General features: G+C 65.5%; 2 protein-coding genes across 2 annotated transcripts; one reads left to right on the plus strand and one right to left on the minus strand.

Annotated features, from left to right (window-relative positions):
- Positions 1 to 2,319: 2,319 nt before the first annotated feature.
- PHLDA2 (pleckstrin homology like domain family A member 2) lies at positions 2,320 to 3,428 on the plus strand. The gene is made up of 2 exons (XM_082844718.1): positions 2,320 to 2,767; positions 3,035 to 3,428. The coding sequence occupies exon 1, from the start codon at positions 2,361 to 2,363 to the stop codon at positions 2,754 to 2,756; it is 396 nt and encodes a 131-aa protein (XP_082700844.1). The 5' UTR covers positions 2,320 to 2,360; the 3' UTR covers positions 2,757 to 2,767; positions 3,035 to 3,428.
- Positions 3,429 to 5,403: 1,975 nt separating this feature from the next.
- SLC67A1 (solute carrier family 67 member 1) lies at positions 5,404 to 27,509 on the minus strand. The gene is made up of 11 exons (XM_082844052.1): positions 27,402 to 27,509; positions 26,326 to 26,516; positions 24,253 to 24,350; positions 23,189 to 23,349; positions 22,562 to 22,694; positions 14,430 to 14,548; positions 12,860 to 12,967; positions 11,786 to 11,886; positions 7,795 to 7,896; positions 7,448 to 7,568; positions 5,404 to 5,621 (listed from the first exon to the last, which is right to left on the minus strand). The coding sequence occupies exons 2-11, from the start codon at positions 26,467 to 26,469 to the stop codon at positions 5,434 to 5,436; spliced, it is 1,275 nt and encodes a 424-aa protein (XP_082700178.1). The 5' UTR covers positions 26,470 to 26,516; positions 27,402 to 27,509; the 3' UTR covers positions 5,404 to 5,433.

The raw sequence follows: 27,509 nt of genomic DNA on the forward strand, positions 1-27,509 counted from the left end.
ACCTGGTTTTCAAGGCCTCTCACATCCCTTCCTGTCTCTCTTGCCCCGCCCTCCCTGGGGCCTCCGCTACCACGTCTGTGAAATGGGGCTGGAAGAATGCCCACCTTGGGCCTCGCTCACCTGGGCTCCTTGGGAATCCCCCTGTGGCACCCCGCCCTCCCCATGGAGACCTCCAAGCTGTCCTCTTGCCCACCCCCAACCCCGTACTCCCCAGGGCAGGCAGGGCTTCTCCCCTCTCCCCTCTCCTCGGGGTCCTAGCACCAGCCAGGCTTACAGGCACACAGTAGGTGCTTAAGCAGTGCCGAGTGTCTGTGGTTTGCCTGGCCCTGAGGTTCCAATGACTGGCCCCCGGGTGGGGGAAACGGGCTGGTGGGCCTTGGAGGGGTCCCGGCAGAGTGCTGGACACCCAGGGGGCTCACAGTGGCTTCCTAGAGGCAGCAGCCTGGCCCCTGGGCTGCCTCTCCCGTGGCCCCGACAGCCCAGGGCCCCCTCAGGACAGAGAGCCTGCGGGAAGGCGGGTCAGCAGTCTCACCCTGCCTGATGCTGGAATCCCCTTTACCTGCTCTGCTGGGATGCCTGTAGTGATGGGGAGCTCACCCCCTTATAAGTCTGCCCTGTGTTGTCTTGAGGGGAGATCTGTCTCCCCACCCACCCACCCTGTGCTCCCTTCACCCTCTGGCCTGCCACCCCACGGGCCTGCCGATTCCAGCTCCGCCCCTCCCCCCAACACTGACCAGCATCCCTATGCTTGTCCTGTGCTCCCTCCCACAGGCCAGAGTCCTGGGCACCCCCTGCCCTCTGCCACACCGCTGACAGTTGCCCTGGACGCACAGGTGGGTGTGTCCATCTGCAGAGGCCTGGCCCAAGCCACTCATCTGAGCCAGCGGTGCACCTTATTCCTCACGGTGACCCTGAAGGGCCAGGGTTGGGACTTGCCCAAGGCCGCAGAGCGGGGGCAGGTGGGGCAGGGTTGGCTCCACGGCCGGCCGGACGGTCCCGCACCCAGAAGGTCCCACATTGGCTTTATGCTCTGCCTTCCCAGTCCTGAAAATATCATTAATACTTTTTGAACCAGGGTACCTGCGTTTCCATCTTGCACCAGGAGGGGGCGTGGCTCTCACAGCCCCAACGGACTCGTGCCCTCCTTGCTCCCCTTGCTTTGCACCACCTGCCCAGGTCACAGCCCGGCGGGGTGTTGGAAGGTGCTGGCCCCGGAGCGGCTGGGGCCCCCGTAGATTCCCTTCTGCCGCCACCCCCCCCCCCGGCCCCCGGGAACCCTGGAGGAGCCAGCGATCACTTCCTGTTAAACCCTTTAAAGGAAGAGGGTAAAAAAAAAAAAGAAAAAAAGGAAGAGGGTAAATAAAAAGACTTGTCCTGCTGGCAGGGCATGACTCAGCCGCCCCCGACCCGGCCCGGCCCAGGCCGAAGGCCCCTCTGCCCCCCACGCACCAGCGCGCTCCGCGCCCCCTCGGCTCCCAGTACCTCTGGCGGGTCCGCCGGTGCGTCCTCCCTCCCCCCACGTACAGCCGCCAGGAGGGCCCAGGGAGCGGGACAGGCCCCCGGGAAGGGAGCTGGGAGCGGCCCTCACACTTTCTGAACACTAAGGGGAGCTGTTCTAGCATTTTCCGTGCGTTGCCTAATCCAACAAGTGTCATCGTCCCCCATTTTACAGAAGAGAAAACTGAAGTTCAGAACACCTGCTCTCCCGGTCGGCCCGACGACCCAGGGGAAAGAGGGCAGGTCGTCCCAGGCGCGCCGGCCGGCGGGTGGCAAGATGGGAGATAAGGCCGGCTGGGGCAGGGCCACCGAAGGGTCTCCCCGGGGGCCTGGGAGGAACTGGGGCCGCGACTGCATCTGCCCCACGAGCGGCAGGGCTGGGTGTCGGGGCGCCTGGAGGGTGGAGGTCTGAGCCCCGCCGTCACCGCGCCCCGGGCTGTCCCCGGCCTCGGGCGCTTCCCGCGGCTCCCCGGCAGTGAGTCACCGCGGGCAGGGCGGGCCGCAGCGCATTCCTCCGTGGGGCCGGCGTCCGGGGCGGGGTGGGGGACATTGAGTCGCCCCACGGGGCCACGGATCTGGGGCGCCGGGGGAACGGGCTGCAGACAAGGGGAAGGGGGGGCGACCGCGGCGACCCGGGGTGAGGGTGCGGCGCGCAGCCCCGGGGTGGCCAGGCTGGGGGGACCGGGGCGGGCTGGGCCCATGAAGGGGGCGCGGGGCGTGGCCGAGAGGGGGCGTGCCCGGGGCGGGCCGGACGGAGCGCGTGGGGCGGGGCCGCTATAAAGACGGCGCCGGGGCACCGGGGCGCATTGCAGAGGCCGCCACCACCGGAGCGCCTTCGCTTCTGCGAGCTGCACCCGGCCGACATGAAGACCCCCGGGGAGGTGTTGCGCGAGGGCGAGCTGGAGAAGCGCAGCGACAGCTTGTTCCAGCTGTGGAAGAAGAAGCGCGGCGTGCTCACCCCTGACTGCCTGAGCCTGTTCCCCACCGGTCCCGGCGCGCGCCCCAAGGAGCTGCGCTTCCACTCCATCCTCAAGGTGGACTGCGTGGAGCGTACGGGCAAGTACGTCTATTTCACCATCGTCACCACCGACCGCAAGGAGATCGACTTCCGCTGCGCGGGCGAGAGCTGCTGGAACGCGGCCATCACACTGGCGCTCATCGACTTCCAGAACCGCCGCGCCCTGGAGGACTTCCGCAGCCGCCAGGAGCGCGCCGCGCCCGTCGAGCAGCCCGAGGCCGGGACGGCCCGCGCGCCCTGAGCGCCGCCGCGGTGAGTGCCGCCCGCCCGCCCGCTGGACGCGGTCCTCGGGGAGGATGATGTCGACCTCGGACGTCGGGGGGAGGTCCTGCCCTGTCTAGGGAACGCTGTCGAGAGGGGACTGGGGGCCTCGCCAACGCGGCGCGGCTGGGGCGCGCGGCAGGAGCCGTCGCTTGCGCCTTCCGTGTCCGGGCCTCGGGAGACCCACTGGCTGGACTCCGGCTCGCTCAGCCACCGGGCTCGGGCACAGCTCCCTGAACCTCCCCGCTCTCCCCACAGGAACCACACACTGGACGAGTCGGGCCGGACGCGGGCCGCGCCGACAGGAGCTCAGGGAATGTCCGGAGCGGCAGAAGCCCCGGCGGCGCCCAGCCACTGACCACGGCGAGGACAAAGGCCGGGGCTGCGTCCTGCCCGGCAGAGAAGGACCCTCCCGTGCGGAGCCGCAGAGCCTCGCCCCCGCTGTGCGGGTGCATTAAATTATTGGACTATCTGTGTATTTATTTTGATGGTATTTGTGTTAAAACCATCTGTCTTAATATATATACACATATATATGTGTATATATATATATATATATATATATATATATATATATATGTGTGTGTGTGTGTGTGTGTAATCAATGTGTCCATTCCAAATAAATTACCTGACTTGTTCTCTTTTCTACCAGCCGGTGTGGTGCAGTGAGCTTCCTGCGGGAGGCGAGTGGGTGGCCCCTTCATTCAGTGTGTGTTAGTTGGGGGGAGCGGCCACCCCAGGTGTCCGAAGGGCAAGGAAATGCTCTTTGAATGAACACCGTTATCCGCCGGACCCTGGCCGCACCATCGCTGGAGGCGGGGAAGTGCCCTGGGAGTGGCCCTGACTTCCGCTCCCGGGTGTGGAATGGGGAGGACAGGGCCCCGGCTTGCTCCCGGAAGCCACTCACAAAATGCCCCTGTGAGGTCATCACGCCTCCCCCATCTGAGCTGCTCCGGCCCTCGGTGGGGTACCGGACCCTAGCTGCCCCCTCCCGCCCCTGCCCAGCCCCCTGAGAGGAAGCCTTCAGGCCTCTGGCTGCCCACCGGCCGCACTCCTCTTAACATGCTGCCAGCCAGTGCCTGACGTGCGGGGCCAGCAAGGTGGGCAGTGCTTCTGGGCCAATGGGAGACAGGCCTGCACCATTTCTGCCGGCGTGGCAGGAGGCTGAGGCCTCCGAGTGGCCCAGGATGTGACATCAGGGTGGGGAGGCCTGAGGTCCTGACAAGCGGGCAGCTTCTGCCCTTCCTGCCCGCTGGGACCCTGTGCATCCAGGGTTGCCCCCAGACCCCCAGGCTCCGGAGGGGAGGTGTGCCCCTCCACCTGGAAGGGCTGTGGGTGATGAAGAAGCCTAGGATGGAAGAAAGGGACAGGACGCTGATCCTGGCCTAGCCAGGGGACCTTCATTTCACCTTTGTGGCTGGAGGGAGCCAGGTGTGGGGGGCAGACGTGAGGGGAGTGAAGGACCAAAATTGGGCCCTAATGTCAGTCCCTTACCCTTGATTGGGGGGGGGGGCACCATCACAGGCCTCCTAACGGGGTGGCAGGGGTCAGACTGGGGAGGGGCTGTCCCTCTTCTGGGAGGCCTGCAGGAGCCTGGGTGCTGGGTCCAGAGAAGAAACCATTCCTGCCATGAATTTTCTCCTGAACAGCACTGTGAAGCCCCTGTGCAAATGGGGAGGGGCTCCTTCAGAGAGTAGAAAAGACCAGCCCCAGGGTGCGCCCCCATGCTGCCCTACCCTGGAGACCCCTCCCACCTGACCCTCTGGGTGAATGACCAAAGTCAGCGGGTGGGACCCCAGTTCCTGGCGGGCTCAAGTGGAGGCAGGGTCCGGCCTGAGCCCTCGGGCCGGGAGGGTGGGCGGACCTTGGCTCTCTGAGGCCCCTCCAGTTGGGACGTGAAATTCTGAGGTTGGGGTTTCTGAGTTTAACAGCTCTTTTTAAAGGCAGCCTGTGGGGGAGGGGTAGCCTTCCTGGTCTCAAGGGCGTCTGTAGACACCTGACAAGGTTGTCCTTTCCATACTGGTCATGGGGCACGGCAGCCTGCTGGCCTCCCTGTGTCTGGTACCCCTTCTCTGTAGCACCTGAGCTGGGAGGCGGGGGGAGGGGGAGGCCCAGCTCTCCAGTTCTCAAGCCTGGATGCCTGGTCCTCCCCACGGGGCTCCCCAACAGTGAAATGAGGGTTCTTTTCCTAGATCTCCTCCCAAGCCTCAAAAGTCCTGATCTTTTCAAACAACCGTGTCCTCTTTCTGTTCACGAGTGGAAGCAATTTCAAGGGCTGAGGAGGGTGTGCGGGCAGCGCGTGCTCGGCCCCAGGCCGGGGGTTGGTGTGGGGTGGGGGGTGTGAAGGGGTGAGCACGGAGCTCCCTGTCTCTGGGGACGTCGTGGGCAGAGCTGTCTGGGTGGCAGCAGGGGGTACTCCTCACTGGCTTTGGTGGCGGACTCTGGGGGCAGGACCCACCTCCCACTGGGATGAACTTGGGTGATTCTGCTCTCCCTGGAGCCCTGGGGCACAGCTGCAGGCCCTCTCCTCCAGGAAGCCCTCCAGCATCCAAGGCTCCATCCTGCCCTCGTCCCCAGGCCCCCTGCCCAACTGATAGAAATCAGGCTGGAAGAGGTCCTAAGGGAGTTTATTGCCAGTCTGTGCCTGGGGGCCACGGTCACCAGGCTTTGTCCATCTTTGGGGGCACAGGCTGCCTCCAGAGGACCAGCAGGACGAGGAAGTTGACGGCGAGCTGCACGTGGCCGAAAACGGGGACTCCGAAGCGGTGGTACAGGAGGCCTCCCAGGGTGGGCCCCAGGATTCTGGTCAGCGGCTGCACAGAGGCGCAGAGGCCCAGCATGGTTCCTACGGCGGGGGAGGGGAGGGTCTCTCAGCATCGCTGCCCCAGCCGCCCACGGCCTTGACACAGCTACAGCCTCCCTGTCTCCCCCGCCGCCCTCCACGCCCCCCCACTCCCTCCCTGCAGACCCCCCAGCCACGCAGGGGGAGCACGGGGTCCTCTCGGATGGGGATCTGAGCCTCTGCCCTGCTCCAGAAAGTTCCCAAGCACAGGAGGAGCCTGGGAACAGGGCCCCAGGTTGTGGGCCAGGCCCCCCCGCACCAGGCCTGCCTGAGAGGTGGCATCCCAGCCAGGGGCCTCCCGAAGCACCGCGGTGGGGGCTGGGCCACCACACACCCCTGTCACCTGGCTCCCGCCCTCACGTGGACTGCAGGGAACTCCCCCCAGGGTGGGGGAGGGGCTTCGGGGCGCTCGAAGGACCCGCACCTGCTTCTCTGCACCCACTTCCCGGGCTCGCCTGGCTGCCTGCACCCCTCTTACCTGACACCCCTACCTCCACGCCCCTCTTGTCAGCTGTGCCCTCTGAGGGCCACCAAGCGTGTGACTCCTGTCAACACTGCCGTCTGCCCCGAGGGCCCCAGGCTCCAGGGGCTTCACAGCCCTCGCTCTGGGAGCTGGAAAGCCCTGCCCTTGGGTCAGCTGGGCGTGGCCAGCCTCTCCCGGCGCCCACATGCCCTGCAGACACCAGGGAGCAATTACCGCCCCCTCTGTGGTTTCCGGTTCCCAGGCTGGTGCTGGGAACCGGCTCCTGGCTCCTTCCAAGCTGAGGGATGGTGCCTCTGGCACATGGGGCCCTGGTGGACTGGATCTGCCCCGCCTTCCTCCCTCTCAGGCTCCGCCCTCCTCCCTCTCAGGCCCTGCCCTCATCTCTCCAGGCCTTGCTCCCCTCCTCTCTCCTCCTGGCCTCTCACACCTGCCAGCCCACAGCCTCCGGGACCCTCCAGGACCCTCCAGGACCAGTCTAGTCTCCCAGGACCACAGAGCCGCAGGTCTGGCCGGCCTTGGGGTCCCCAAGGCAGTCCTGGAAGAGGCCTTGCCCAGCAGCCTCCCCATTTTCATCAGGGCCTCTAGACCTCAGTCTGACCTTCCCAGACAGGCAGGTAGATGGACGGAGGGTCAGCCAGGGCCCTGAACTTTCTGGCCCTGCTGCCAGGGAGGGAGGTCTTTGACCTCAACCGGCCCACAGGAGCCCTTGACCTTGACCTGCACCATGCCCGGGGCAGCACGGGGGCAGAAGCCTGGGCAGCATCGGGCCCAGGGACCCCCAGTCTGGATGGGAGACTCCTTGGCCTCAAGAAAGAAGGCCAGGTGCAGAGTTGGGGGACTGCAGGTCCACCTCTGGGGGCGCCTGAGTCCCACTGGGTGGCCCGGGGGCAGCACTCACTCCCTCACTCGTTCACTCAGGAGGCACCTGCACATCCCGTGCGCAGGGAGGGAACAGGAGGTGCTCCCCATGCTAGCCACCCCCTCTGGCCTCTAGCCATTCTCTGCCCATGCTTCAGAGCCAAGCCAGACACCACTTCCAGGAAGCCCTCCTCCCCTCCCCCAGGCCTGGCCCTGGGCTGATCAGCAGGGCCTGGTGCAGGGTTGGCTGGGTCTGGCTGGACTGGGTGGTGGGCAGGATTCTCTCCTGAGCCCTCTTGCAGCCCACCATCCCCATCCTGCCCACTCAGACCCCCAGCCGCCCACCCTACTCAATGCCCACTGAGTCCAGGCAGGTCCCACATTAGGGCAGCTGCCTTGCCCGAAACTGCTCAGCAAGCTTCCCAGAGAGGAGGGCCGGGGTCTCCCCAGGGCCTGCCCGTCACCCGGCCCGGGATGCTGCCCTCACCCGTGTCTGAGGCCGAGACGGCACTGGTCAGCATGCTGTCGGTGACCACGTTGAGGGCACACAGGCTGAAGACCAGGCCGGGCACGAGCAGGCACACGTGGAAGACATTGGCCATCAGCGCCTGCCGAGGGGCAGAGCAGGGGTCACGGTCACGGGCGCCTTGCAGGGCCTCGCGGGACCAGGGTGGAACTGCCCGTCCCTGAGGTCCCACTGAGGTGGCCCTGGGTTGGGGTAGAGGGGGCCAGGGGGCCCAGGGGCTCAAGTGCAAACTGGGCACCGGCAGAGGGTCAGGGGAGCAGGCCTGGGGCCCTGCTCTTTGCGGGGCAGCCAGAGGCGGGAGCTCTCACCATGGCCAGTCCCACCACGCTGAACGCCAGCACGCTGGCCCGGAGCAGGGCTCCCTCGGAGAAGCGGCTGCTCAGCCGCCCGATGACCAGGCCCTGGAAGACCTAGGTGAGGGCGAGAGGGTGGAGGTGGGCGCAGCTGGGCCTGCGGAGGGGGCTGGGCTGCGGCCAGCCGCGGGACCTCCCCCACCACCTGCAGCCTCTGGGGCCGCTGCCACCAGCCACAGCAGGCGCCAGGCGCAGGGCACAGGGGTGAGCCTGTGGTACCCACGACGGCCTCAAAGTCCCAGGGGAGACGGGGCCAGCAGCCTGGGCACCTCTCACACACGCGCGCACACACACCCGCATGCACGCACACGCCCACGCACGTGCACGCACATACATGCACGCACACGCACACGCACACGTACATGCACCTGCGCACACACACACGTGCATAGCCGGCCACTCAGAGGTCCGAGTTCCACATTCAAAACTCTGCAGTTTCAGGCGTGATAAACATATTTTAATCAAAGGGCCGGTTAACTCCTGATGGGGGTGGGGGAGGCCATGGCTTACGGTGCAAAAAGCTTCTTTGATAGAAAAATGCTCCCAGTGTGGCCCCGACTCCAACCCTGGGGACCCTTGGGGCCCTGGGAAGCCCCCTACCGTGTCACCTGGCCCCCATGTGCCCCATCCTGGCCAATCACTCGTCCTCAGCCCCCTCTTTGGCTGTCTCCTCTGGGAGGTGGGACCTGCCCCATTCACAGATGGGGAGACCAGGGCACAGAGGAGAGGGGGGCTGGATTGGGACCCGAGCTCAGAGCCCTGGTGCCCATGTGGGGTCGCCCTCCCAGCTGGCCCTATGGAGGCCTGGCCCCAGCAGGCGGGCACACCAGCTACTGTCAACTGGGGCCAGGGACTGGGCCAGGAGCCCTGTGTCCTCCACATCTCAGGAGGCCACAGCTCCAGTTACAGCTGGGTAAACTGAGGCCCAGAGGGTGGATGTCACTTGCCTGAGGTCCCAGAGCTGGCCAGGAGTGGGGCTGGGCTGGAGCCCAGGGCGGTGGACCTGTCCTGAGCCTGGGCAGGTAAGCAGGGGGCAACCAGTCTCCCCAGATAACCCCCACTGTTGCTCCGCCCTCCACTCCCAGCTCTGTCCTCCTGGCCGCAGCCCCCTCCCCCAGCCCCAGGGTCAGCCAGCCAGGAGCCAGGTTAAGGTTAAGGCTCCCCTTCCTGCCCTCGTGGGGGTGGGAGGAACCGCCCAGAGCAGGGACACCCTTGACGCTGCGGATGTGACTCAGAGGGCAAACCCAGCCCTCGGCCATCCCCAGGCCAGGGGGAGGCTCCCTACCTGGTCCCCTGCCACCTCCACCAGGCAGACAGGAAGTGCCCCGGGGCACAGTGGGTTTAGAGCAGCACCCCCTGGGGCTGGGGTCAGGCCGGGGCTGCGCCCTGTGACGGGGCGGGCCCACCCCTGCGGAACAGGACGGGCCACTCCGAGCTGCCTGCCTGGCAAAACGAAACTGTCTCAAACGAGCACCAAAGATGTCCTTCTTTAAAAAAAAAATCCTACTCTCACACTTGCTTATCCTCGTTTTCGTTTGTTTAAAGGGAAGATCTACTTGGCAAGTGTCTTGTAGTGCCCTACACCCTGAGAAGAAACCACCAAACCAGGAGGGAGATTTCAGTCTGCCTCAGCTTTTCATACAGAGCCAGAGACCAGGACCCTAATGGACTGGGGTCGTCTTTCCATTTTCCCATTAACTTAAACAGAGCCTAAACTTTCGTGCCTTACGGGTTATTACATGAAACTAGAGCTACCAAGCACACCAGAAATTTCACTTTCTCCCAATCCTCCCATCTGGAGACCCTGTCTGCTCACCTGTCCTGCTCCCCGCTGCCCTGGCCCAAGCCACCTCCACCTCCCCGGAGGTCACATCGGCCACAAGCACCCAGTTCCCCAGGGAACTTACTAGCAGGGGGCTAGTAAGACCACATCCAGCCTCCAAATGGTCCCACCCACTCCGAGTAAATCTGAGTAAATCTGGGTCCTTCTTGGCCTTGCAGACCATGCCCCACACGTCTTCAGAGGGCAGTCCTCTCCCCTCAGGCCGGCCCAGCCACCCCAGGGCCTTTGCACCTGCAGCCCCTCCCTGTCTGAAGTTCTCTCCCTCCAAGCCTCTCCGTGGGCCAGTGGAGAGCCTACCAGCCCTAACCCTAACCCCAACCCTTACCCCATCTGAAGCAGCATGTCTGCCCCTCCAAGGGCCCTGATTCTCCTTTGAGGTTTTGTCGCCCCTGACACACCAGATGCGCCAGTGGTTGGGGGCTTGCCTCCGTCTCCCCCACCCCATACAGAAGCTCCCTATCACTGCAGCGGCGCTGTGCCTGGGGCACGGATGAAGGCCGGGGGGGGCCCTCGCAGGAGGCTCCTAGAGGGACAGAGGGCTGCCAGCCCCCCGGGGGAAGGGTGACCACCATCCCCTCGTGTTAGGACCATCCGGGCTGCCACCCCCTGAGACCCCAACCCCAGTGATCCCTGTACCCAGGGGGCTGGAAGGGGATGCTGGTGGGGGGGTCGCCCTTGGGATCAGGCGGCAACCACACCTCAGGTGGGGCGGGAAATGGTCTGCAACGGAAGCAGCAAGTGCAAGAGCAGCTGTGGGGGACCAGGTGGGAGGCATGGTTCACCCAGCGGCGGGGCCGCCTCCCCAGACCCTCGGTGCCCAGCTCTACCCTGGCGGGGCGGGGAGGGAGGCACCCGACGGAGGCGGCTTGGGCCTCCCCTGCAGACGCATCTCAGGCCCTCAGCCGCCTCCACCTTCCCTCCGCTGGACTTAGGGCCTGGGGCCTGGCACCCCACACCGCTCCGTGGGCTCCCTGCCCTCCCCAGGTCGGCCTGTGTTGGGGTCCCCAGCCCCCCACCCCCAGGCACTTTGCCAAATCCCACCGCTGCTCTCCAACCCCGTCCACCACCATCCTCACAGGTGCTGCAGCCCGGGTCCGTCTCGGGCAGGCCCACCCTCATGCCTGACCAGGCCAGAGGCTACCAGGGTCTGTCCCTGAGGGCCTCGAGGGGTCTGCCGGCTTCAGCCAGGGTATAGGCTTGGCCTCCTGGTCCCAGGGAGCCCAGGACAAGCTCAGGCTGGTGCTCTGGTCCCAGGCAGGCAGGAGCAGCCGTTTAGAAGGAAGCGCCAGTGGCCCCCGATTTAGAGCACTGTTATTGTTGCCGTTGCTTTCTGTTTCTCTCTTTTCCTCCACCAGGCTGCCGCTTCCCAGCCTACCCAGCTAGGCCCTCTTGGCCCACGGTGGGGTGGGGGCCAGCCCCTCCCAGGAGTGGCTATTTTAGAACCAGAGTCTAGACCAGTCCTGGGCCCAGAGGCACGGGCAGCAGATGGCCTGGAGGTGCTGGGAATGCCACTCGCTTCCGGAGAGCGTGAGCTCTCTCCCCCGCCCAGGCAGGTCCCGGAATAGCCCCTCCTGCGCTCCGGCTGTCAGGCAGATGTCCCGGGTGGCGGCTGCATGTCGCTACCTGTCCCCGCCATGCTCACGCGACCGGCGGGCAGGCGGGCGGGACGCAGAGCCCGGCCATTCTCCTTGTAACGCGCCCCACCACTGGGGTCTGCCCCCTTCCCGGCCTGTCCACCGCCGGCGCCCAGATGGACACGCGGCGGACCATGGGCCTCCGCCGTGTTTCCCAATGGGAGGCCAAGGGCTCGCCAGCCTCCACTGCGGATGAGTCTCCCCTCTCCCCTCTCAGACGGACCTCCGGGCAGATGGGCGGGCAGACAGACCCAGGCGTGGGAGCCGCGAGCAGGGAGAGGAGAGCAAGCCAGAAGCTAAGGGGTGGGTGCAGCGCCCGAGACGCGGGCGCGCGGGACGGCGCCTGCGCTGCGGAGAGCCGGGTGCCGGTGGTCTGTGAGGTCCTGGGAGCCCAACACAGGCCGACTGCCCAGAGGACCCTGGGAGGGCAGGGAGCCCCGCCCACCCTGTGCGCCCAGCATCCACTCACCATCTGGGGGACCCCGAAGAAGGACATGAGGTAGCCGGCCTGGGCGGCCTCCAGCTGAAAGATGTCCATGGAGATGAGGGAGAACATGACCATGAAGAGCCCTGGGCGAGGTGGGGGTCAGGGGTGAGGGGTCAGGGCTGCGCAGCTGTGCCCACACCTGCTCCCCCCGTCAGGTGGCCATCACGGTGCCAGGGGCTTGGCCGCGGTGACCGGCTCAGGGAAGACCAACGTGAACCTTCTCCGAGGTTGTCCCTGGCAGGTCCACCCCATGCGGCTGCTGTGGGCCGTGAACAGGAAGGTGCCGGAAGCTGCCCCATGCACAGGGTGGCCACAGCCCAAGGCCGTCTGGGGGCGGAGGCTGGGAGATGGGGGACCCTGGGCTGATAATGTAGGAGGATTTGGCCCCAGAACTGACGTCGGTGACCTGGGTTCCCGTCACTGTGCCCCACTGAGCCATCCTGAGTCACAGATGGAGCTGGGCGGGGGGTTGCCCAGTTTGCCTGGACAGAGAGCTTCCTGGGCTGAGGGACTAACCCTTTAGCGCCAGTGTGGGGGCACCCGAGCGCCTGTCAACCCTGCCTCGCTGACTTGTCGTCTGCACTGCTCCCCTGCTTGGAGGACCCCAGATGGGGGCTCAGAGCGGTCGCTACTGGGCACGACTGTGGTCAGGGAGGCCCTCAGTTCCACCGAGAATGTGCGCGTCCATCTGCAGACGTACCGTCTTTCCCACCTCCCGGACTGTCCTGAGAGGCCCTGGAAGCCACAGGCCGGGGCAGTGAGACCTTCTGTAGAGCAGGGGTAACTGGGGCCCGAGCAGGGCCCTGGGGGGCAGGAGGGAAGGACGGAGACCCTCACTTCTTCCTCCTCCTGGCCTGTGCAGCCACATCTGCGTGAACCAGTGGGCTGTCACCCTCTCTGGGACAGATGTGACTGGACAGGGCCCAGTGGAGTCTCAGAGCGTGGGACACAGGGCAGAGCGAAGGGGTGACGCGCGGGCTGCAGACCTCCGTCTCCACGGCCCCGAATTCTCAGCCGCACCGGGCTCTGGACGCTGGCCGGGCGGCCGGGACTCACCTGAGGGGAAGCCGCAGATGACCTTGACCAGAAACACCGGCAGGACGCCGGGCTGCAGCAGCAGGCAGGTGATGGCCTTCAGGTCAAACACGCTGGCCTTGGGTTTCCCTGAGGCACCCGGAGAGGCCACGGTAGCACCGGACAGCCCGCGCCCCAGGGCCCACTGGGTGCGGAGGAAGCACTCCGGCTGCCCGGCGCCCCACACCCACCGGGGATGTGAGCTCGTGCTCAGCGTGCCTCCCACCAGCCCCCCCCGGTGAGCCCCGGGCAGCTCATCACACTCAGGACTGGGCCTCGGGCCCTGCTGACCCTGGGGACCTCTGAATTCAGGGGGCAGCCTGGCCTGGACTTGGGCTCCAAGTGATGGAGGCTGTCACTCCCCAAACCCGCGTGACCGGGGCAGCTGCTGCCTGCCTGGCCCTGGAGCTGGGCGACGGCATGGCAAGGCTGGTGAGGCAGCCGTCGGCCAGGAGCGCCCACCTTACCCTGATCCGGAGGCCACTTGGGTGCCTCGTCACAGCCTCCCAGCTGGGTGCGGCGGTGCCCCCCTGCTTGCCTCTCCCAGGTGCTCCTACGCCTCGGCCCTTTTCCTCTGTCTCTTTGCAGACCAGGCCCCCGCCCAGGCCCTCCCTCTTGCCTCTTTCTGGGCTGTCCCATCACAGCCAAGGCTCAGGGGCCTCCTGTCCCAGGTGGGTCTCTCCAGAGCTCTCGGTCACCTGGCCAGGAGGCATGGGGTCCCACGCTGTGCCAGGCCAAAGTGGCTGGGCTGGGACGCCCTGGAGGGGACCCCCCTCTCGAGCCCTGACCTCTCCTCGTGGGGCCTGGGAGGCACGTTGAGCCCACAAGCTCTAACCTGACTGTGCTCTGCCCCCCGCCTCGGCACCCCGCCCCGGGAGCCGTGCTCCTGAAGCCGGCACCCTCACGTCCCCCCATACAGCACAGTGACCGACTGCCCTGGGCCTCGGGATCCTGGTTCGCCATGCCCGCCCCATCCCAGGTCCCTCCTGGTCCTTTCCAGGCTCAGCTCCAGTGGTGTCCGAAGCTGGGAGATGCCCAGCGTCCTGGAGGGGCCCAAGGAAGAAAAGAGGGCTTGAGTGGCCCCGAATGCCCCAGGCGCATTGCCTGGAGCTCAGCCCTCTGCCCCCGTAGGTGAGAAGAAAAGAGGGCTTGAGTGGCCCCGAGTGCCCCAGGCCCATTGCCTGGAGCTCAGCCCTCTGCCCCCGCAGGTGAGAAGAAAAGAGGGCTTGAGTGGCCCCGAGTGCCCCAGGCACATTGCCTGGAGCGCACCCCTCTGCCCCCGCGGATGAGAAGCCACCGGCAATGCTTTAGCACATCGTGGTCTCGGCAAAGCCTCCCTGAAGGGTGGGCTGGGCTGGGGGAGGCCTAGCCTGAGGTCCAGGGTGCCGGCTGGTGGCAGGGGAGGGCTCACACTTCACACTGGCCAAGCATCTGGAAGCGGCATACCTGGTGGGGTGTAAGCGGTGAGGTGTGTCCGGTAGGGCAGACCCAGCGGGATGTACCTGGTGGGCCTGCTTGTGTGCATCTGTGGGGTGTGTCTGCTGCAGCTTACCTGGCAGGGCAGCCTGGGCACGGGCGCTGGCCCCTTTGGTGCTGGTGGGGATGCAGGTGAGGCTGAGGACGGCTCCCAGGAGGCTGACCACAAGAGCCACGATGACCGGACACTGAATCCTGTGAGCGACAGTTGTGGTCACACAGGGCTCAGGCCCCAGGGCACAGGTGTCACCTGCGGCATCTCCCCCGTCTGCCCCTTCAGTCCCACTCAGGCTCTGACAGCTGAGAACAGCTCAAACCCCCCCACTCATGTCCTCGCAGGCTTCGAACTGGAGGCCAGGCCACGGGACCCTCAGGGCACATCAGTGAGGTGATGGATGAAGAAACAGAGGAAGCTCTTGCCTTCCCGACCCTCAGGCTGTGGACACAGCATACGCGTCCTGGCGGCCTCTGAGCATGGGTGGCAGTGGGAGCCAGAACGTGAGCCCCAGAAGGGCTGGGCAGGAGCCTGGGGCGGGTAGCGATTCTCCAGGGGACGTTTTGCTCCCAGGCTGCTGAGGGGTGAGAAAGGCCCCCGAAGGACTGGGCTGCTGGGCGGCGTGCACCCACTGCTCCCGGCTTGGACAGGGGTGTTAGAGGCCTGGGGGCTGTGTTCCGCGGAATTGGAACCAGCAGGGAGGATGCTCCCCAGACAACCCTGGCAGTGCCAAGGGTCCCCACCCTGTGGAGCAGGAGACTGAGGCTCCCGGGGGAAAGGGCCCCGTCCCCAGAACCCTCAGTCCTCTGGCCTCTGGTGGGACTGGAGGGGCCGCCTGGGGTGGAGGAGGGCAGCTGAGAAAGTGACCATTGCCCTCAGTGACTCAGGTGAGGTAGGATGCTGGCTCACAGTGAGCAAAATGCCAGGTGGCACTGGGGCCAGGGCGCCAAGAGGGGCCGGAGAGACGGGGGCTGACGTGCCCGGTGGGCCGGGGCTTGGGTTAGAATCTCAGCTCCACGCACCCACGTGGAAGACTGTGGGACCTGCTGCAGCCCCATCTGCGTCCTGGGCATTGTCATGCCTCTTTCCCCTCCTGGGGGAGGACAGGCCTGCACTTAGGGGGCCTCAGGAGCACCCCACCACCACTTCCTGGAGGGGGCGGGGCAGGCTGGGCCCATGGGGTAGGGGGGCGTTTGGCCCCCCGATAAACCTAGGACACAGCCCGCAGGGTGCCTTCCCGCCTGCCCACAGCGGCACCAAGGGTTGTGACTCAGGCACTCAGCTGTCACTTCTGAGGGAGCATTTCCCCTCCATGAGTCACTACATGGAAACTCAGCCCTCGACCTCTCTGGACCGCACGGGCAGACCTTGGCCTCCAGCTCCAGGAAGCCCGTGTCACCTGGAGACAAAGGCACTGGGGCCTGGCCCCTCTGATTGTCACCGTTTCCCCCTGAGGGCTGGAGGAAGACAAAGAGTGAAACAGAAGATTCATACTGAGCCGGGCTGCTTCAACCGCCAGGCCTGTGCACAGCCGAACGCCCTGCCCCTCTGAAGCACGGAAAACTCCTATACATCCTGCAAAGGCCCTCTCTGTGAGGCCCTGCCCCTCTTCCCCAGTGGGCACCCTGTCCTCTGAGAAGGGCTTGCTCTACTCCAGGGCCAGTATCCGCCCCTGAGGGCAGGTGGGCCTGGGTGGGACCCTGTGCTGAGACCCCAGTGGGCATCAGAGCGTGGACTAAATGGATGAAAAAAGTCCTGCCCCAGACCTTGTCAGTGTCGTGGGAGACTCCCTCCGCAGTTTCACGTGAGGCAGCCACAAGCTGCCTGTGACCTTCCTCCAAGTTCAAAGAGAGGACTCCCCCGCCCCCACTCCACCACAGGTGCACACACGCGCACGCACCTGCACACATACACGTGCATGGCTCCTGCGGGAACCCCAGGCAGGGAAGCCAGTGGGGACTCCAGCACCAGAGAATGGGCCTCGGCAGCCCCTGGTTTCCGGGCTCACACAGCTGGTCAGTGCTGCAGCCGGCACTGTCCAGTCTGCACGTGCCACCGACCTCTCCCCTCCCAGACCAGGCCAGATCTCTGGCCCCCAAGCCAACACCCACTGCCCAGGATGCTGGACATTTGGGCTTTCTGGCGGCAGGGGTTCCGGACAAGTGGGCGAGTCCATTGGCTGCCAGGTGGGAAGGGTCAGAGGGCACTGGACCCCAGAGTGAGGCCTCTGCTCGGTCCCAGGGGAGGCATGAGGCCGGGCACGGGCCCCACAGGCCACCGTCAGAGAGAGGGGCCCTTTCTTCGGGACTGTGGCCTCACAGGCCCGCACGTCACTGCTCCGGGCCGGCCTGGGCAGGGACAAAACCAGCTTTCTTTGCCAGATGCCCCGGAAGTGCGTGAGAGCAGAGGCGGCCGCTTAGATGGCTATTTTGGGAGGCTGGTGACAAGTGAGGGGCGGTGGCAGGGAGCCAGGCCCCTTCTCCAGAGATCTCTCCTGTCCCTGTGTGGCGGCCAGTGAACCGAAGGGGACACGGGGACCCTCGGGGGCCCCGGGAGGGCGTCGGGGCCCACAGCTGCCCCAGGGGAGGCTTGGGTGTCCTTCCCCACCCACAGTGCTCTCCGACTCCCCCAGACAAAATGGCAGAAAGGAAAGTGGACAGACGGCAGGAAAGCGTGGCAGCCCCGGGTCCCACACGGGGGCCTTCTCGGTGGGGACGCCCTCCAGCCTCGTGCCCCTACCCACTGCTGCTCTGTCGTCCGAGACACAGCTCGGGAGCCCCTCGCCGGGGGCCTCCAGTCAGCCCACCCCCAGAGTCTGCCTCTGGCCCTGGGGACCTCTGGGACGCCAATCGCACAGGATGGGGCTCTGGGCCACCTGTCCACTGGCTCACTGCACTGTTTTTACAAACTGGGCGCTGACCATGAGGCAGGCACTGTTAGCGTGTCTTTGTCTACCCACCCCCTTTTATTTTTGGTTGAATGCATGGACGGGAGACTGGACGGATGGACCCATGGACACCCTGAAAGGGCCCCGGGCCAGACTCAGGGCACCCGAATTCTCTGTCCCTTCTCTGTAGCTACCCTGCTGGGTGACCTCCTTTCCTCAGATGCAAATGAGGGCTAGACTCACAGGGGTCACCCTCCCGGGACCCCTTGTCCCACGCCAAGGCTGGGACAGCCTGGAGGCAGCCCACCCCAAGTCCCGCCAATGGGAGGCCTCTGGAACTGACCACGGCTGCCACCGGCGCTGGTCAAATGGCAGCGGACACAGACGCCACTTTCATCCTTATCTCGAGGGCCCGGAAGTTGCCGACGTGACGTTATCAGGAGGGTGGCAGGCCTGGCCATCTGCCCACCCGGTGTGGACTCTGAGCCTGACGCCGTCCCTCTCCTGCCCGGCTTGGAGGGGACAACTCCTCCTGCAGCTGGAGCTGCCCTCCCTCCCCACGTGCTCCGGGGCTCCCAGAGGGGATGGCACTTGGCCAAGGTCCCCAGGCCTGGCTACACGTGGGGCTCAGGGCCTCCCGGGCTGCGTACCCCTGTCCTGTCCAAACTGAAGGGCAGGCTGGGGTCAGCTGGCTTCATGGGAAGCCTGGCCGTGCGGGGATCCTGAGAGGCACCGGGCATCCAGCCTGAGCTTGCGGGGGAGAAGTCCCCCTGCCTCCCCTGATCCACAGTCCCTGGCCCTGTGGCTAGAAAGGTGTCTGAAAATGGATGCCTTGTGGGTCCACCCCATCTTGTGGGACGTCAGCCCCCCTCTGGTTTCCGAGTCCCAGAAAGAGGCCCTAACGCTGTGTCCGGCCTAACCCTCTGCAGCCCTCTGTGTCCCCTGAGCATCTGCCCACACAGGCCTCCAGGCAAGCCCCAACCTCCTTCCTGCCCCGGGGCCTTTGCACGGGCTTCCCCTCTGCCCGGAACACTGTCCAGCTGACAGGTCTAGGCTGAGGTTCCCAGCCCCACTGCTCTCAGCCACTTGTGCCCTGTCCATGGACCTCCTAGTGCCTGAAACACCCGGGTTCTGTCTGCAGGGGCGGCGCGAGCCCCGGGATGGGGGACACCTCCACACCCTCGGGTGGAGGGTCACCCAGGAGGCCCCGCGCACCCTCGGTGAGCCACCTCCAGCACCAAGCGGGGTAGGCAGCCTGGGTGACCCGTGAGTCACCCCGTCCCAGAGCCGCTAGGGCAGCCCTCGATGTCTACTCATTAACTCCAGGGACACTGCCGTGTCACTGGGGCGGAAACCTTCCGTCAGCAGGATAAGGGTTTCCCATTCCCTCGCCCGGACCAAGGGCCGAGATACGGTTCTCGGGTCGACTGGCTCCCCCCAGGCCTCCAGACAAGCAGCGGGGTCACACCAGCCGAGTCACCAGGGCCTGCTGGGTGCGGCGCACGGCTGCAGTCAGAGCGGGGCCACACGCCGGCCAGTTAGTGCCCAGGAGGGCCAGCCGGTGACACTGAGGCCCCGGTTTGCCTGACCTCAAGGGTCTGTGGCTGGACCTAAAGGAGGGGCCACCCTGGTGGGCCACCTCCGGGGGACAGAGCCTTTGGGGGCTGGACTGCGGGCCCAGCTGTACCTGTGGCCTGTGTGCGGCACCTCAGCGCTCAGAGGAGCAGGGGGTCCTGCAAAGAGCCCCCCACACACACTAAGTCCAGCCATCAGGCCTGGGCTCTGCCTGCCTTCACCATCAGCGGCGTCTGACAGGTGGCCCCCCACTTCTCAAATCCCTGAGCACCCTCGACCCGGGACCCAACTGTGGCGGGCTTAGCAGGCTGGTGCCGCCCACCCCAGAGGCAAACGGCCCACTTGGGGGAGGGGATGATAGAGGCCTCCCCAGGCTGTGAGGCGCCAGGCTGGGGGACATGAGTCACAGAGCTGCCCCCTCACCTGCTAAATGACTCAGGACCCAGGTCTGGGTCCTCCATGGGAGCTAGGCCTCCCAGCCCTGAGCTCCAGACTGGGCCCAAACCAGTTATACCACTACCCAGCCCACGGCAGCGGAGGCCGCTTCCTCCTTCCACCTGCTTCCCAGCAGGGGGTGGGGCATGGCTGGGGCCTTTAGGGGGCCGGGGTGGAGGTGGGCAGGGAGACCTCACACCGTGCCTCAGTTTTGATTGAAGAAGGGGGGGGCGGGAATGTGGCCTTTACATCTTGCCTGGGCCTTGCCAAGAGGCAGAGCAGGCCGTGGGCCAGCAGAGAGGCTGGACAAGGGAGATGGGGCATCGGGGTCCCGGAGCCCACCTTCCCCGGGCCTCGGATGGAGACTGGGAGCTCCATGGGGGAGTCTTAGCCTCTCCGGGGCCTCGGTCTCCCCACCTGTCTAAGGAAGTGTACACAGCGCCTTAGATCTTGGGATGAAAGACGGGAAGCTAGTGGGATGCTCAGGAAGGTGAGGGCAGGGGTGGGGGTGAATCTGGAGGCTACTGGGAGGGAGAGGGAAGTGAGAGTGCCTTCTGGGTCAGCAGCTGGGCTGGAGCAGAGGGCAGGAGGGAACGTGGGGTGGGGCTGGCCAGAGGAGGCCTCTGTGTGTAGTGGTGGGGGGGCAGGAGGGGCGCTGGCAAGGTGAGGAAGGTTGCCCATGGCCCACAGTAGCAGGTGGCTGTGCTGGGAGGTGAACTCCGAGTCTGGGCGCTGAAAGCCCTGTTGTGCGGGGCAGCTAGCGGGGCTCCTCCCTGCGTCGTCTCTCCCTTCCCAGCACCCTCCTCACGCCCCTGGTGCCCCTCCTTACTCTGCAGCCGCTGATCTTCTTTCTTTCCTCCCTGGGGACAGAGGTCCTCTTTCTCCTGACCCTGGTCCATCTACCAAAGCAGGCTCCGCCCTCATCGCACATGGAGAGAGGCAGCCCTGGTTCAGGCAGAATCCGCACATGGAGAGAGGCAGCCCTGGTTCAGGCGGAATCCGTCACGGGCGCAGGGTCCCATCCTTGACCCACACGCCTGGATATCTCCCTGGAGCGCCCTCCCTTCTGGTCCTCCTGGTACCTTTTCCTGATCCCCGGCTTCTAACATGAAGTGCTGGGCACCAGCCTCCATCTTAAGCAGTTCCCAGGGCTAAGAAGCCACCCACTCGAGGACACAGCCCTACTGCCCTCCAGCTCAGACTCCCCCGCCCAGCCACCCACTCCGGGGTTCCTTCAAGTGTGCGCTGAGCACCACACGCATCCTGACGGAGACCCAACTCCTGCTGGCACCCTGGCAGCTCAGATCTCAGCGAGGCCCTCGACTCCCCCAGGGCCAGCCCCAGAGTCTGGGCACGGCCTTGAGTTCACACTTACACCCCAGCCATCAGCAAAACCAAGCCAGAACCTGCCCTTGCCCTCTCCCCACCGCGGCCATCCCTTGTCCCCCTGCCGTCCTCTCCCACCTGGACTGATTCAGTAGCCACCTCTCTGGTCTCCCTGAGGTGGCCCTAGCCTCCACATTCTCGACACAGCAGCCAGGTCATCCCCTGCCCCTGCTCATGCCTCCCAGGGCTCCATGGCCTGACCCACTGCCCACCCCTTCTCCTCCACTCCAGCCACACAGGTCTTCTCGCTTCCCCAACCTCAGGGCCTTTGCACTTGCTATCTCTTTGCCTCCCCAGATGTCCTCCAGCCTGACGTTATAGGAATACACATCATGTTCATTTCATCTGAGGACTCGCCTGTCCTGTTCACCACTGTATCCCAGAAGCTGGAATCCCAGGGGCACTTAATAGGTGTTCAATAAACATCGAGGGGGAAATGAATGAAGCAGTCCTGCCCTCTGCACCCCACCCTCCTGCTCACAGCACTTAGCAGAGCCGGCCATCCCCAACCCAGCTCTGAGGAAATGATGGGGAGGGGGTGGGGGGCGGAGGCCTTGAACAGACCTCCCTCGAGAGAGGGAGCTGCCTTGACAAGGCCACTGTGCCCTCCTGTCCCCCAATCCCTGGGGCTCAGCCATCATCGGCTCTCAAGTCTGGGGCTGGTCTGGGGGCACTCAGGGAACCTGGGGAAACTAAGGCCCCCAGGGGCCCTGGCATAGGGTCATTCAAGATGCAGGGCCAGGTGCTGGCCTCATGCTGAGTGCATGCATGTGTGGTTCAGACAGCAGGAAGGCCCCTCGCCTGAATGGAGGCCCAGGGCAGCTCATCCAGGCCCAGGCAGGGTGGGCGGGGCACCAGCTGGCACAGGGCCTCCACCCACAGCTGGGCCGGGCACCTGGCTCCCCAGAGCAAAAGCAAGGTCTTGGGCCTGAATGAAGGTAAGGTGCAAAGTCCATTCCTATGTAGGAAGCTGGTTTTGAGTGGGTGTTGGAGCACCTGGGGGAGGAACGGGGGTGGGGCCGCAGCAGAAGCTTTCTCCCTGGCCAGGCAAGGCCTCTCCAGGGCCAGGTGTCCTAAGTCCAAGGGTATGCACGCCTAGGGCCACTGGAACAGACGGCTCTGTGCAGCCCCACTGCAGGGTCTGTCCCTGGAATGGGGTCCACTCTGCAGACCACATGTGAGAGCTGCCGCCCACAGGCTCGCAGGACGCTGGGCAGGAATTGAGTTTAGCCCCCGGACCCCTGGGTGCGCAAAACTCGGGGGGCGGTGGTGAGGGCAATAGAGACCTTTAGTTCACACACGCTAGCTTTTTATCCCCGCAAGCCACCCTCGCTCCTTCCGGAGGCAAGGGGTCTGGCTGCCCACAGCATCCCCATCGCAGGGAGGTGATGGCACCATCACCCCGCCCCCAAGGCCTGCCGTCTGGTTCCTTTAGGTTCAGCGTGGGACCTCCCAGGAATGAGCAGCCCGAGTGCACGGACCTGGTGCGGCTGCAGCAGGCGGCGACGGCGCCCCCAGCCGGCCGCCCCGCCCACGTCTTCCTGCCCCGCCCACGTCTTCCGGCCGCAACGCCACTGCTGGCCACGCTCACGTCTGCCGACCGCACTGCCCCCTGCTGGCCACTCCCTCATTTGCTGGCTGCACTGCCCCCTGCGGGCCGCGTCCCCGCGGCCCTGCCCACCACTCCTAGCAAGGCCACGCCCCGGATGGCCACCCCCAGCTGTAGGTTCCTGCAGGTCACCCTCCCATGGACCCCACCCGCTCAGCGTGCACATGGGGAAACCAAGGCCCGGAGAAGTGGCGGGGCTGGGCTGAGGGCCGGAGCGCGGCGCAGAACCGACCCAGCCTTGGCCGTCCTGACCCGTACCCACACCCTGCCTCGTCGGCCCGCCCCACCCCCCACGACCGGGTCCCCGCCCCGGACACTCACCCGCACGTGCTGCTCAGGGTCCCGCCGAGCAGGGATCCGAAGATGACGCCAACGCCGAAGCACAGACCCAACCGGCCCAGGGCCGCGGGCCGCTCCTCAGGCGCAGACAGGTCCGTGATGCCCATCTGGGCGGCTACGGGGTGGGACGGGGGTGCTGACAAGCGCGGCCCCCTCGCCGACCGTCTTGTGGCCTACGGACCCAGGCCACACCTCGCCATCCCCGCACCCCAGACCCGAGCCACAGGCCACACCCTCACACCACTCCACTCCTCTGACCTGCCCCCACCCCCAGCCACCCCCCACATCACCCGCGGGACCCCGACGTGCCCCCAGGCCGCGTGCTCCCCACCCTGGTCGCGGCACAGGCCACACCCCATTATTCCTCACTTCGGACCTGCGCCCTTCCGCGGGCTACGCCTCCGCATCACCCCTCCATCCCGGTCCTGTTCTCCAGACTAGACCGGCACCCTGGGAGTGGTCTCCGCCCCAACCCCTGGCTCAGGCCACGCCCACACCAAGCTCCCCCGCCTCCCTCCGGTCCCACCCTTGGCCCTGGCTATTCCGACCCGTTCCCGCCCCCCACCCATAGTCCTCCAGCAGGCCGGAAGGCGCCCTACCTGGCCCTACCTGGCAGCGTGTGCATGAGGGCGCCGGGCAGGCGCGAGGCAAAGAGTAAGGGCACGCCGGGCAGGGCCGGGCTGCAGGCGGCAGCCAGGAGCAGGTAGAGAGCTGAGGACGCCAGGAAGGAGAGCGTGAACGCTGCCCGCGCCCCGCGCTGGTCTGCGAACCTGGGGGCCCCACACCTGTGACCCTCACAGGTGTGAGGCAGGCTTCCTGCTCCTCGGCCCCACAACAACCCCTTGGGACTGCCGGGGAACCGGGCCGCAGTGCCCCCACGGGGCTGATCAGGGAGGCCCGGTGCTGCAAGGATGGGCGGGGGCGCCCAGGGCCCTGCTGGGCTGCTGGGCTGCTGGGCTGCCTCCTCTCAGGGCCTGTTTCTCCATCCTTCCAGTGGGACAGTTTTCAGTGACCTCGGGGGGGTGTGACCCACACGGTCATCCCCACGCCTATGTGAATAACTCGTGGGATGCAAATGTACCAAGGGCACGTGCTTATTTTACAGAAAGCACTTCCCAGGCTGAAGCCTGGGAAACCGCCCCTCTCCCCACCCCGGGGCCTCTGCTCTGTCCGATGTTACCGGGTCTGGAGACCCTTCTTTTCTGTGGAGTAACTCTAGAAATCTGACTCCTGCCACGTTGATCTGTCCATGGCAGGCTTTGCAAGAGGATGTCTGCTGTCACGTCCCTGAGCCCAGCGCCCCCGAATGTTCCAGTCCCCAGAATATTCTTTTCCAGAAAAGTTGCTGGTGGGACCCCCCGGCTCAGTGGGGCGGGGCATTTATAGCCATGAGGGTCTCACCAATTAAATCCTCTCTCTGGGTCTGGCCACAAACCAGAATTCGTGGAAGTTAGGGGTGGAGATACCCTGGGAGCAGGGGCTTAACCCAGTCTTAAAGGGACTAAAGCCACTCTGTGCTGCAGGCTGGCCGTCCATGAAGCAGCGGCTGCCATCTCTCTAGTGGGGCCCAGTGTGAGGTTTGGGAACCTGGCATAACCCAGGCCATGACCTCCAAAGGGCGGGCCTGGATCATCATGGGGTGAGGGCCCCCAAACTTCCCTGCCCCACAGTACCTGCCAAACACGGGCCCGCCCAACAGCTGAAGCACGCCAAAGATGGTCTGCTGGTAGCCGAAGGCAACAGAGTCCAGGCCCAGCCTCCGGGACAGGTACTGAAACATAGGCGGGGTCCATGGGAAGGGCCCGGAAGGACCCCAGCATCTGCAATCTGGGGTCCTCCATGGGCAGGGCGTAGGAGGGGTAGCCCTGAGCAGGGTGGGAGGGGGTTGAGGGTCTGGCTCTGACCACTCCGCAGTGCACATGGGGGGACCCGTGGCCCTGGCACTCAGCGGCCCTGGGGTAACCGGCTGCTTATCTTGTAGCGGGGAGCCCAACAGGGGCTTTGGGTCCAGGCTCCAGGGACTCGGTACTCAGTGCAGGCAGTTGCGGGCCCCTCCTTCCCCTCTTGGGGTTCACCTCAGATGGGCGAGGGCAAATCCCGTTCTACTCCGGCTCTGCATGTGGTGTCTAAAAGCACCTGGAGCTCAGCACGTCCAGAACTGACTCCCGGTCTCCCTCCAAGACCAGCTCCTCTGCTCCACCGTTGATGCTTCCGCCCTTCCAAGGGCTCAGGTCCAAATCCGCAGTGTCATCCCTGAGCCCCCCGTTTCTCGCACGTCTGTATCCCATCCATCAGCAACTCCGGGGCTCAGCTCCTTCTCCCCTCTCCAGCACTTGTCCCACTACTGCCCCACGGCCTTTGCACTGGCTAGCTCACTCCCGTGTCTCTTTTAAGGCTTCGCTCAGGGTCGCCTTCTCAGGGAGGCCCTGCTGACCCCGAACCTGCCACATTCCTCGGCACCCCCAGCGCCCTTCCTGCAGCACAGTCTAACTATGCACTGTTTACTGCCGGTGGGTGTCACCAACGCCCAGGACCACCAGCGGCAGGGGTGCACTTTGCACTCTGCGGTATTCAGAGTTCTGAGACCAGGTGCTCAGAGTACCTGCGAGCATTGGTTGAACAAACACATGCCTCTCTTGGGAGAGCCAGTGAGAGGAGAGGTGGCACCAGCAGCTGCTCTGTGCCCCGCGTGCTAAGGATTTCAACTGTTCTCTCATTGCCCCAGGGAGGGATGGTCGTCACCCATGTTATGATGAGGACAGCAAGGTACCTGGCTGCCAAGGAGAGGAGAAAGGGCTCAGACCAAGCCATTCGGTGGAAGTGAGCTGGGCTTGGGAAGTGGGGGAGTTGGGCTCCTGTCTGGCCAGGGAGCCCTGCCAAGGCTGGAATTGTGACAAAGGCAATACCCCCTCCCACCCAGATCCCCGGGCCCAGGCTGCTCATCAGAATCTCCTGGTGAGTGGCCAGCGGCTAGTGCTATGGTCCCACCCGGACCAGACAGATAAGGATCTCTGGGGCTCTGGGTCTTCCAAAGTCCCCTGGGTGCTCTTGCCCCAGGAGGGTGAGACCCCACAGGGCGGTGTTGAATGAATAAACAAGAGTGCACGGAGGAGGAGGGTGGGTGTCCGGGCCCAGCAAGCCACAATGGCCACTTAAACCAAGGGGCAGCTATGGCCAGGCAGAATTCCAGACCCAGGGAGGCGGCATAGAATGAGCTGGATCAGTCCTGCCCTCACATCCTGGTTGGAGAGACAGAAATAATCTAATGCCATGAAGTACAATGTGGGGTGTGGGCAAGCTGCATGCGGACGGACCAGCCAGGACGGGAGGGCAAGTGACCCCGGGTACCTGGCAGGTGTTGGAGGGAGGGCCCCGCCCTGGAGGAGACCTGAGCAGAGGCCTGAGTGGGACTAGAAAGTGAGCTGAGCAGGTGTCGGGGTGGCGGATCCGTAGGGCAAATGCCCCCAGGCGGGCCGGGAGGTACGGCGCTAGGGCAGCCGTGGGGAGGGGGGCTGTCATGGGGACAGCTGGTGGTGCAGCCGGAGCGCAGGACGTGCTGAAGGGGGGCGTCCAGAGGCGTAGTTCCCAGGTGCCTTAACTTAGCTCCAGCATGGCAAGGGGTCCCCAGCGCGAGGAGCCTGGGCAGCATGAGGCCCGACCCCCAGCCGTCACCAGGGCAGAGATGGAAGGTGAGAGGGGCGGCGAGGGCATGCCGGTGGCCAGGCTGCCTGTGGAGGGGTACTCACTGGCATGACTGAGAACTGCATGAAGAGGCAGGTGAGCTCCAGGGCTGCCAGCACGTACACGAACAGCATGACCCGGGACAGGTCCAGAGTGCCAGTCCTGCTGGGGGACCGGCCCTGGCCCCTGGAGGCCCTGACTTCCCGCATCCTGGGCAGGCGTTGCTGGGAGACCCCGTAGGGATCCGAACAGGAGGCTGGAGGAGCGGGCAGGGGGCAAAAGTCCTGCTGTGCTGGGCAAAGGTGCTGAGTCATGGGGCAGGAGGCAGGCGGCCCTGAGAGGGCCCGTGGGAGAGGACGGGGATGCCGGACGGGGCATCTCCAGCCCCTCGCCGTGCGACCTAGGGCCCATCTGGCTCTTGGAGAAGACCACAAGTGGCTCTCCCCCTCCACGACAGACAACTCTGGGTCTCTGGGCACGCAGCCACCATGGAACCGGAGACAGGGACCTCCCCTCCAGCATGGGCTGGTCTCAGTGCCCCATTTTTAGAGGGAAACAGAGGCCCAGAGTGGTTGCCAACTGCGGCTCAGGTAGGTGGCTCCTGTGGTTACGGGGCTGGCTGGGTCTCTGCGCTGGGGTCTGGGGGATCTTCAGGCCCACGGTGCACCCTCCCGCCGCCAGTGCGCAGCGGCTGTCAGACTGCGGCCTATTTGCCCAGCTCCTCCAGCCACAACCACAGGGGCTTCTGGAGTGGCCTGGGGGTGGGCGACGGCTCAGCCTTGCAGGCCCCCAGGCAGGGCAGCTCCGCCTCACCTCCGGCAGCAGGGCCCTGTCTGCTCCCCCCACCCCCATCGGCTGGCGCCAGATTCCGCGGTTCCACGGAGGCCTCCAGTTTTTGCCAGATGAACACCCGGCTGTACGGTTGGGCCAAAGGGCGGCCTTCAGAGCCTGGGCCAGGGGTGGGGATGCGGTGACACTAAGGAGGGGACCCGGGGTGCGGGGAGTTTGGCGGGGTGCGGGGAGTTTGGCGGGGAGCGGGCCAGAGGCCGAGAGCAGCGGGTCAGGGGCACCCGGCTGGCGGGGGCTCGACACCGCGCGGGGTGTGGGTCAGGGGCCGCCCTGCGGGAGCGAGCTCGGGTACCTGCCTTCGTAGGGGTCAGCTTGGGCACCGTCCTGGTGAGGCGAGCCCTCCTGGGTGAGCTCCGGCCTGGCCCATCCGGGGCAGGGCTCGGGCACCCGCCCTCTCCGG

Source organism: Leucopleurus acutus, assembly GCF_964270905.1.
Source record: "Leucopleurus acutus genome assembly, chromosome: 8".
In the NCBI taxonomy this organism is placed as follows: Eukaryota; Metazoa; Chordata; class Mammalia; order Artiodactyla; family Delphinidae; genus Leucopleurus; species Leucopleurus acutus.

What these genes read in the sequence shown, in the direction of transcription:
- PHLDA2 (XM_082844718.1), top strand. Translation starts at nt 2,361, where the DNA reads ATGAAGACCCCCGGGGAGGTGTTGCGCGAGGGCGAGCTGGAGAAGCGC.
- SLC67A1 (XM_082844052.1), bottom strand. Translation starts at nt 26,469, where the DNA reads ATGCGGGAAGTCAGGGCCTCCAGGGGCCAGGGCCGGTCCCCCAGCAGG. An exon ending in GGCGGGCCCGTGTTTGGCAG is followed by an intron (nt 23,350 to 24,252) that starts GTACTGTGGGGC and finishes TGGGGCCCCCAG; the next exon opens with GTTCGCAGACCAGCGCGGGG. An exon ending in TGCCCAGGCTGCCCTGCCAG is followed by an intron (nt 12,968 to 14,429) that starts GTAAGCTGCAGC and finishes CGGGTGCCTCAG; the next exon opens with GGAAACCCAAGGCCAGCGTG.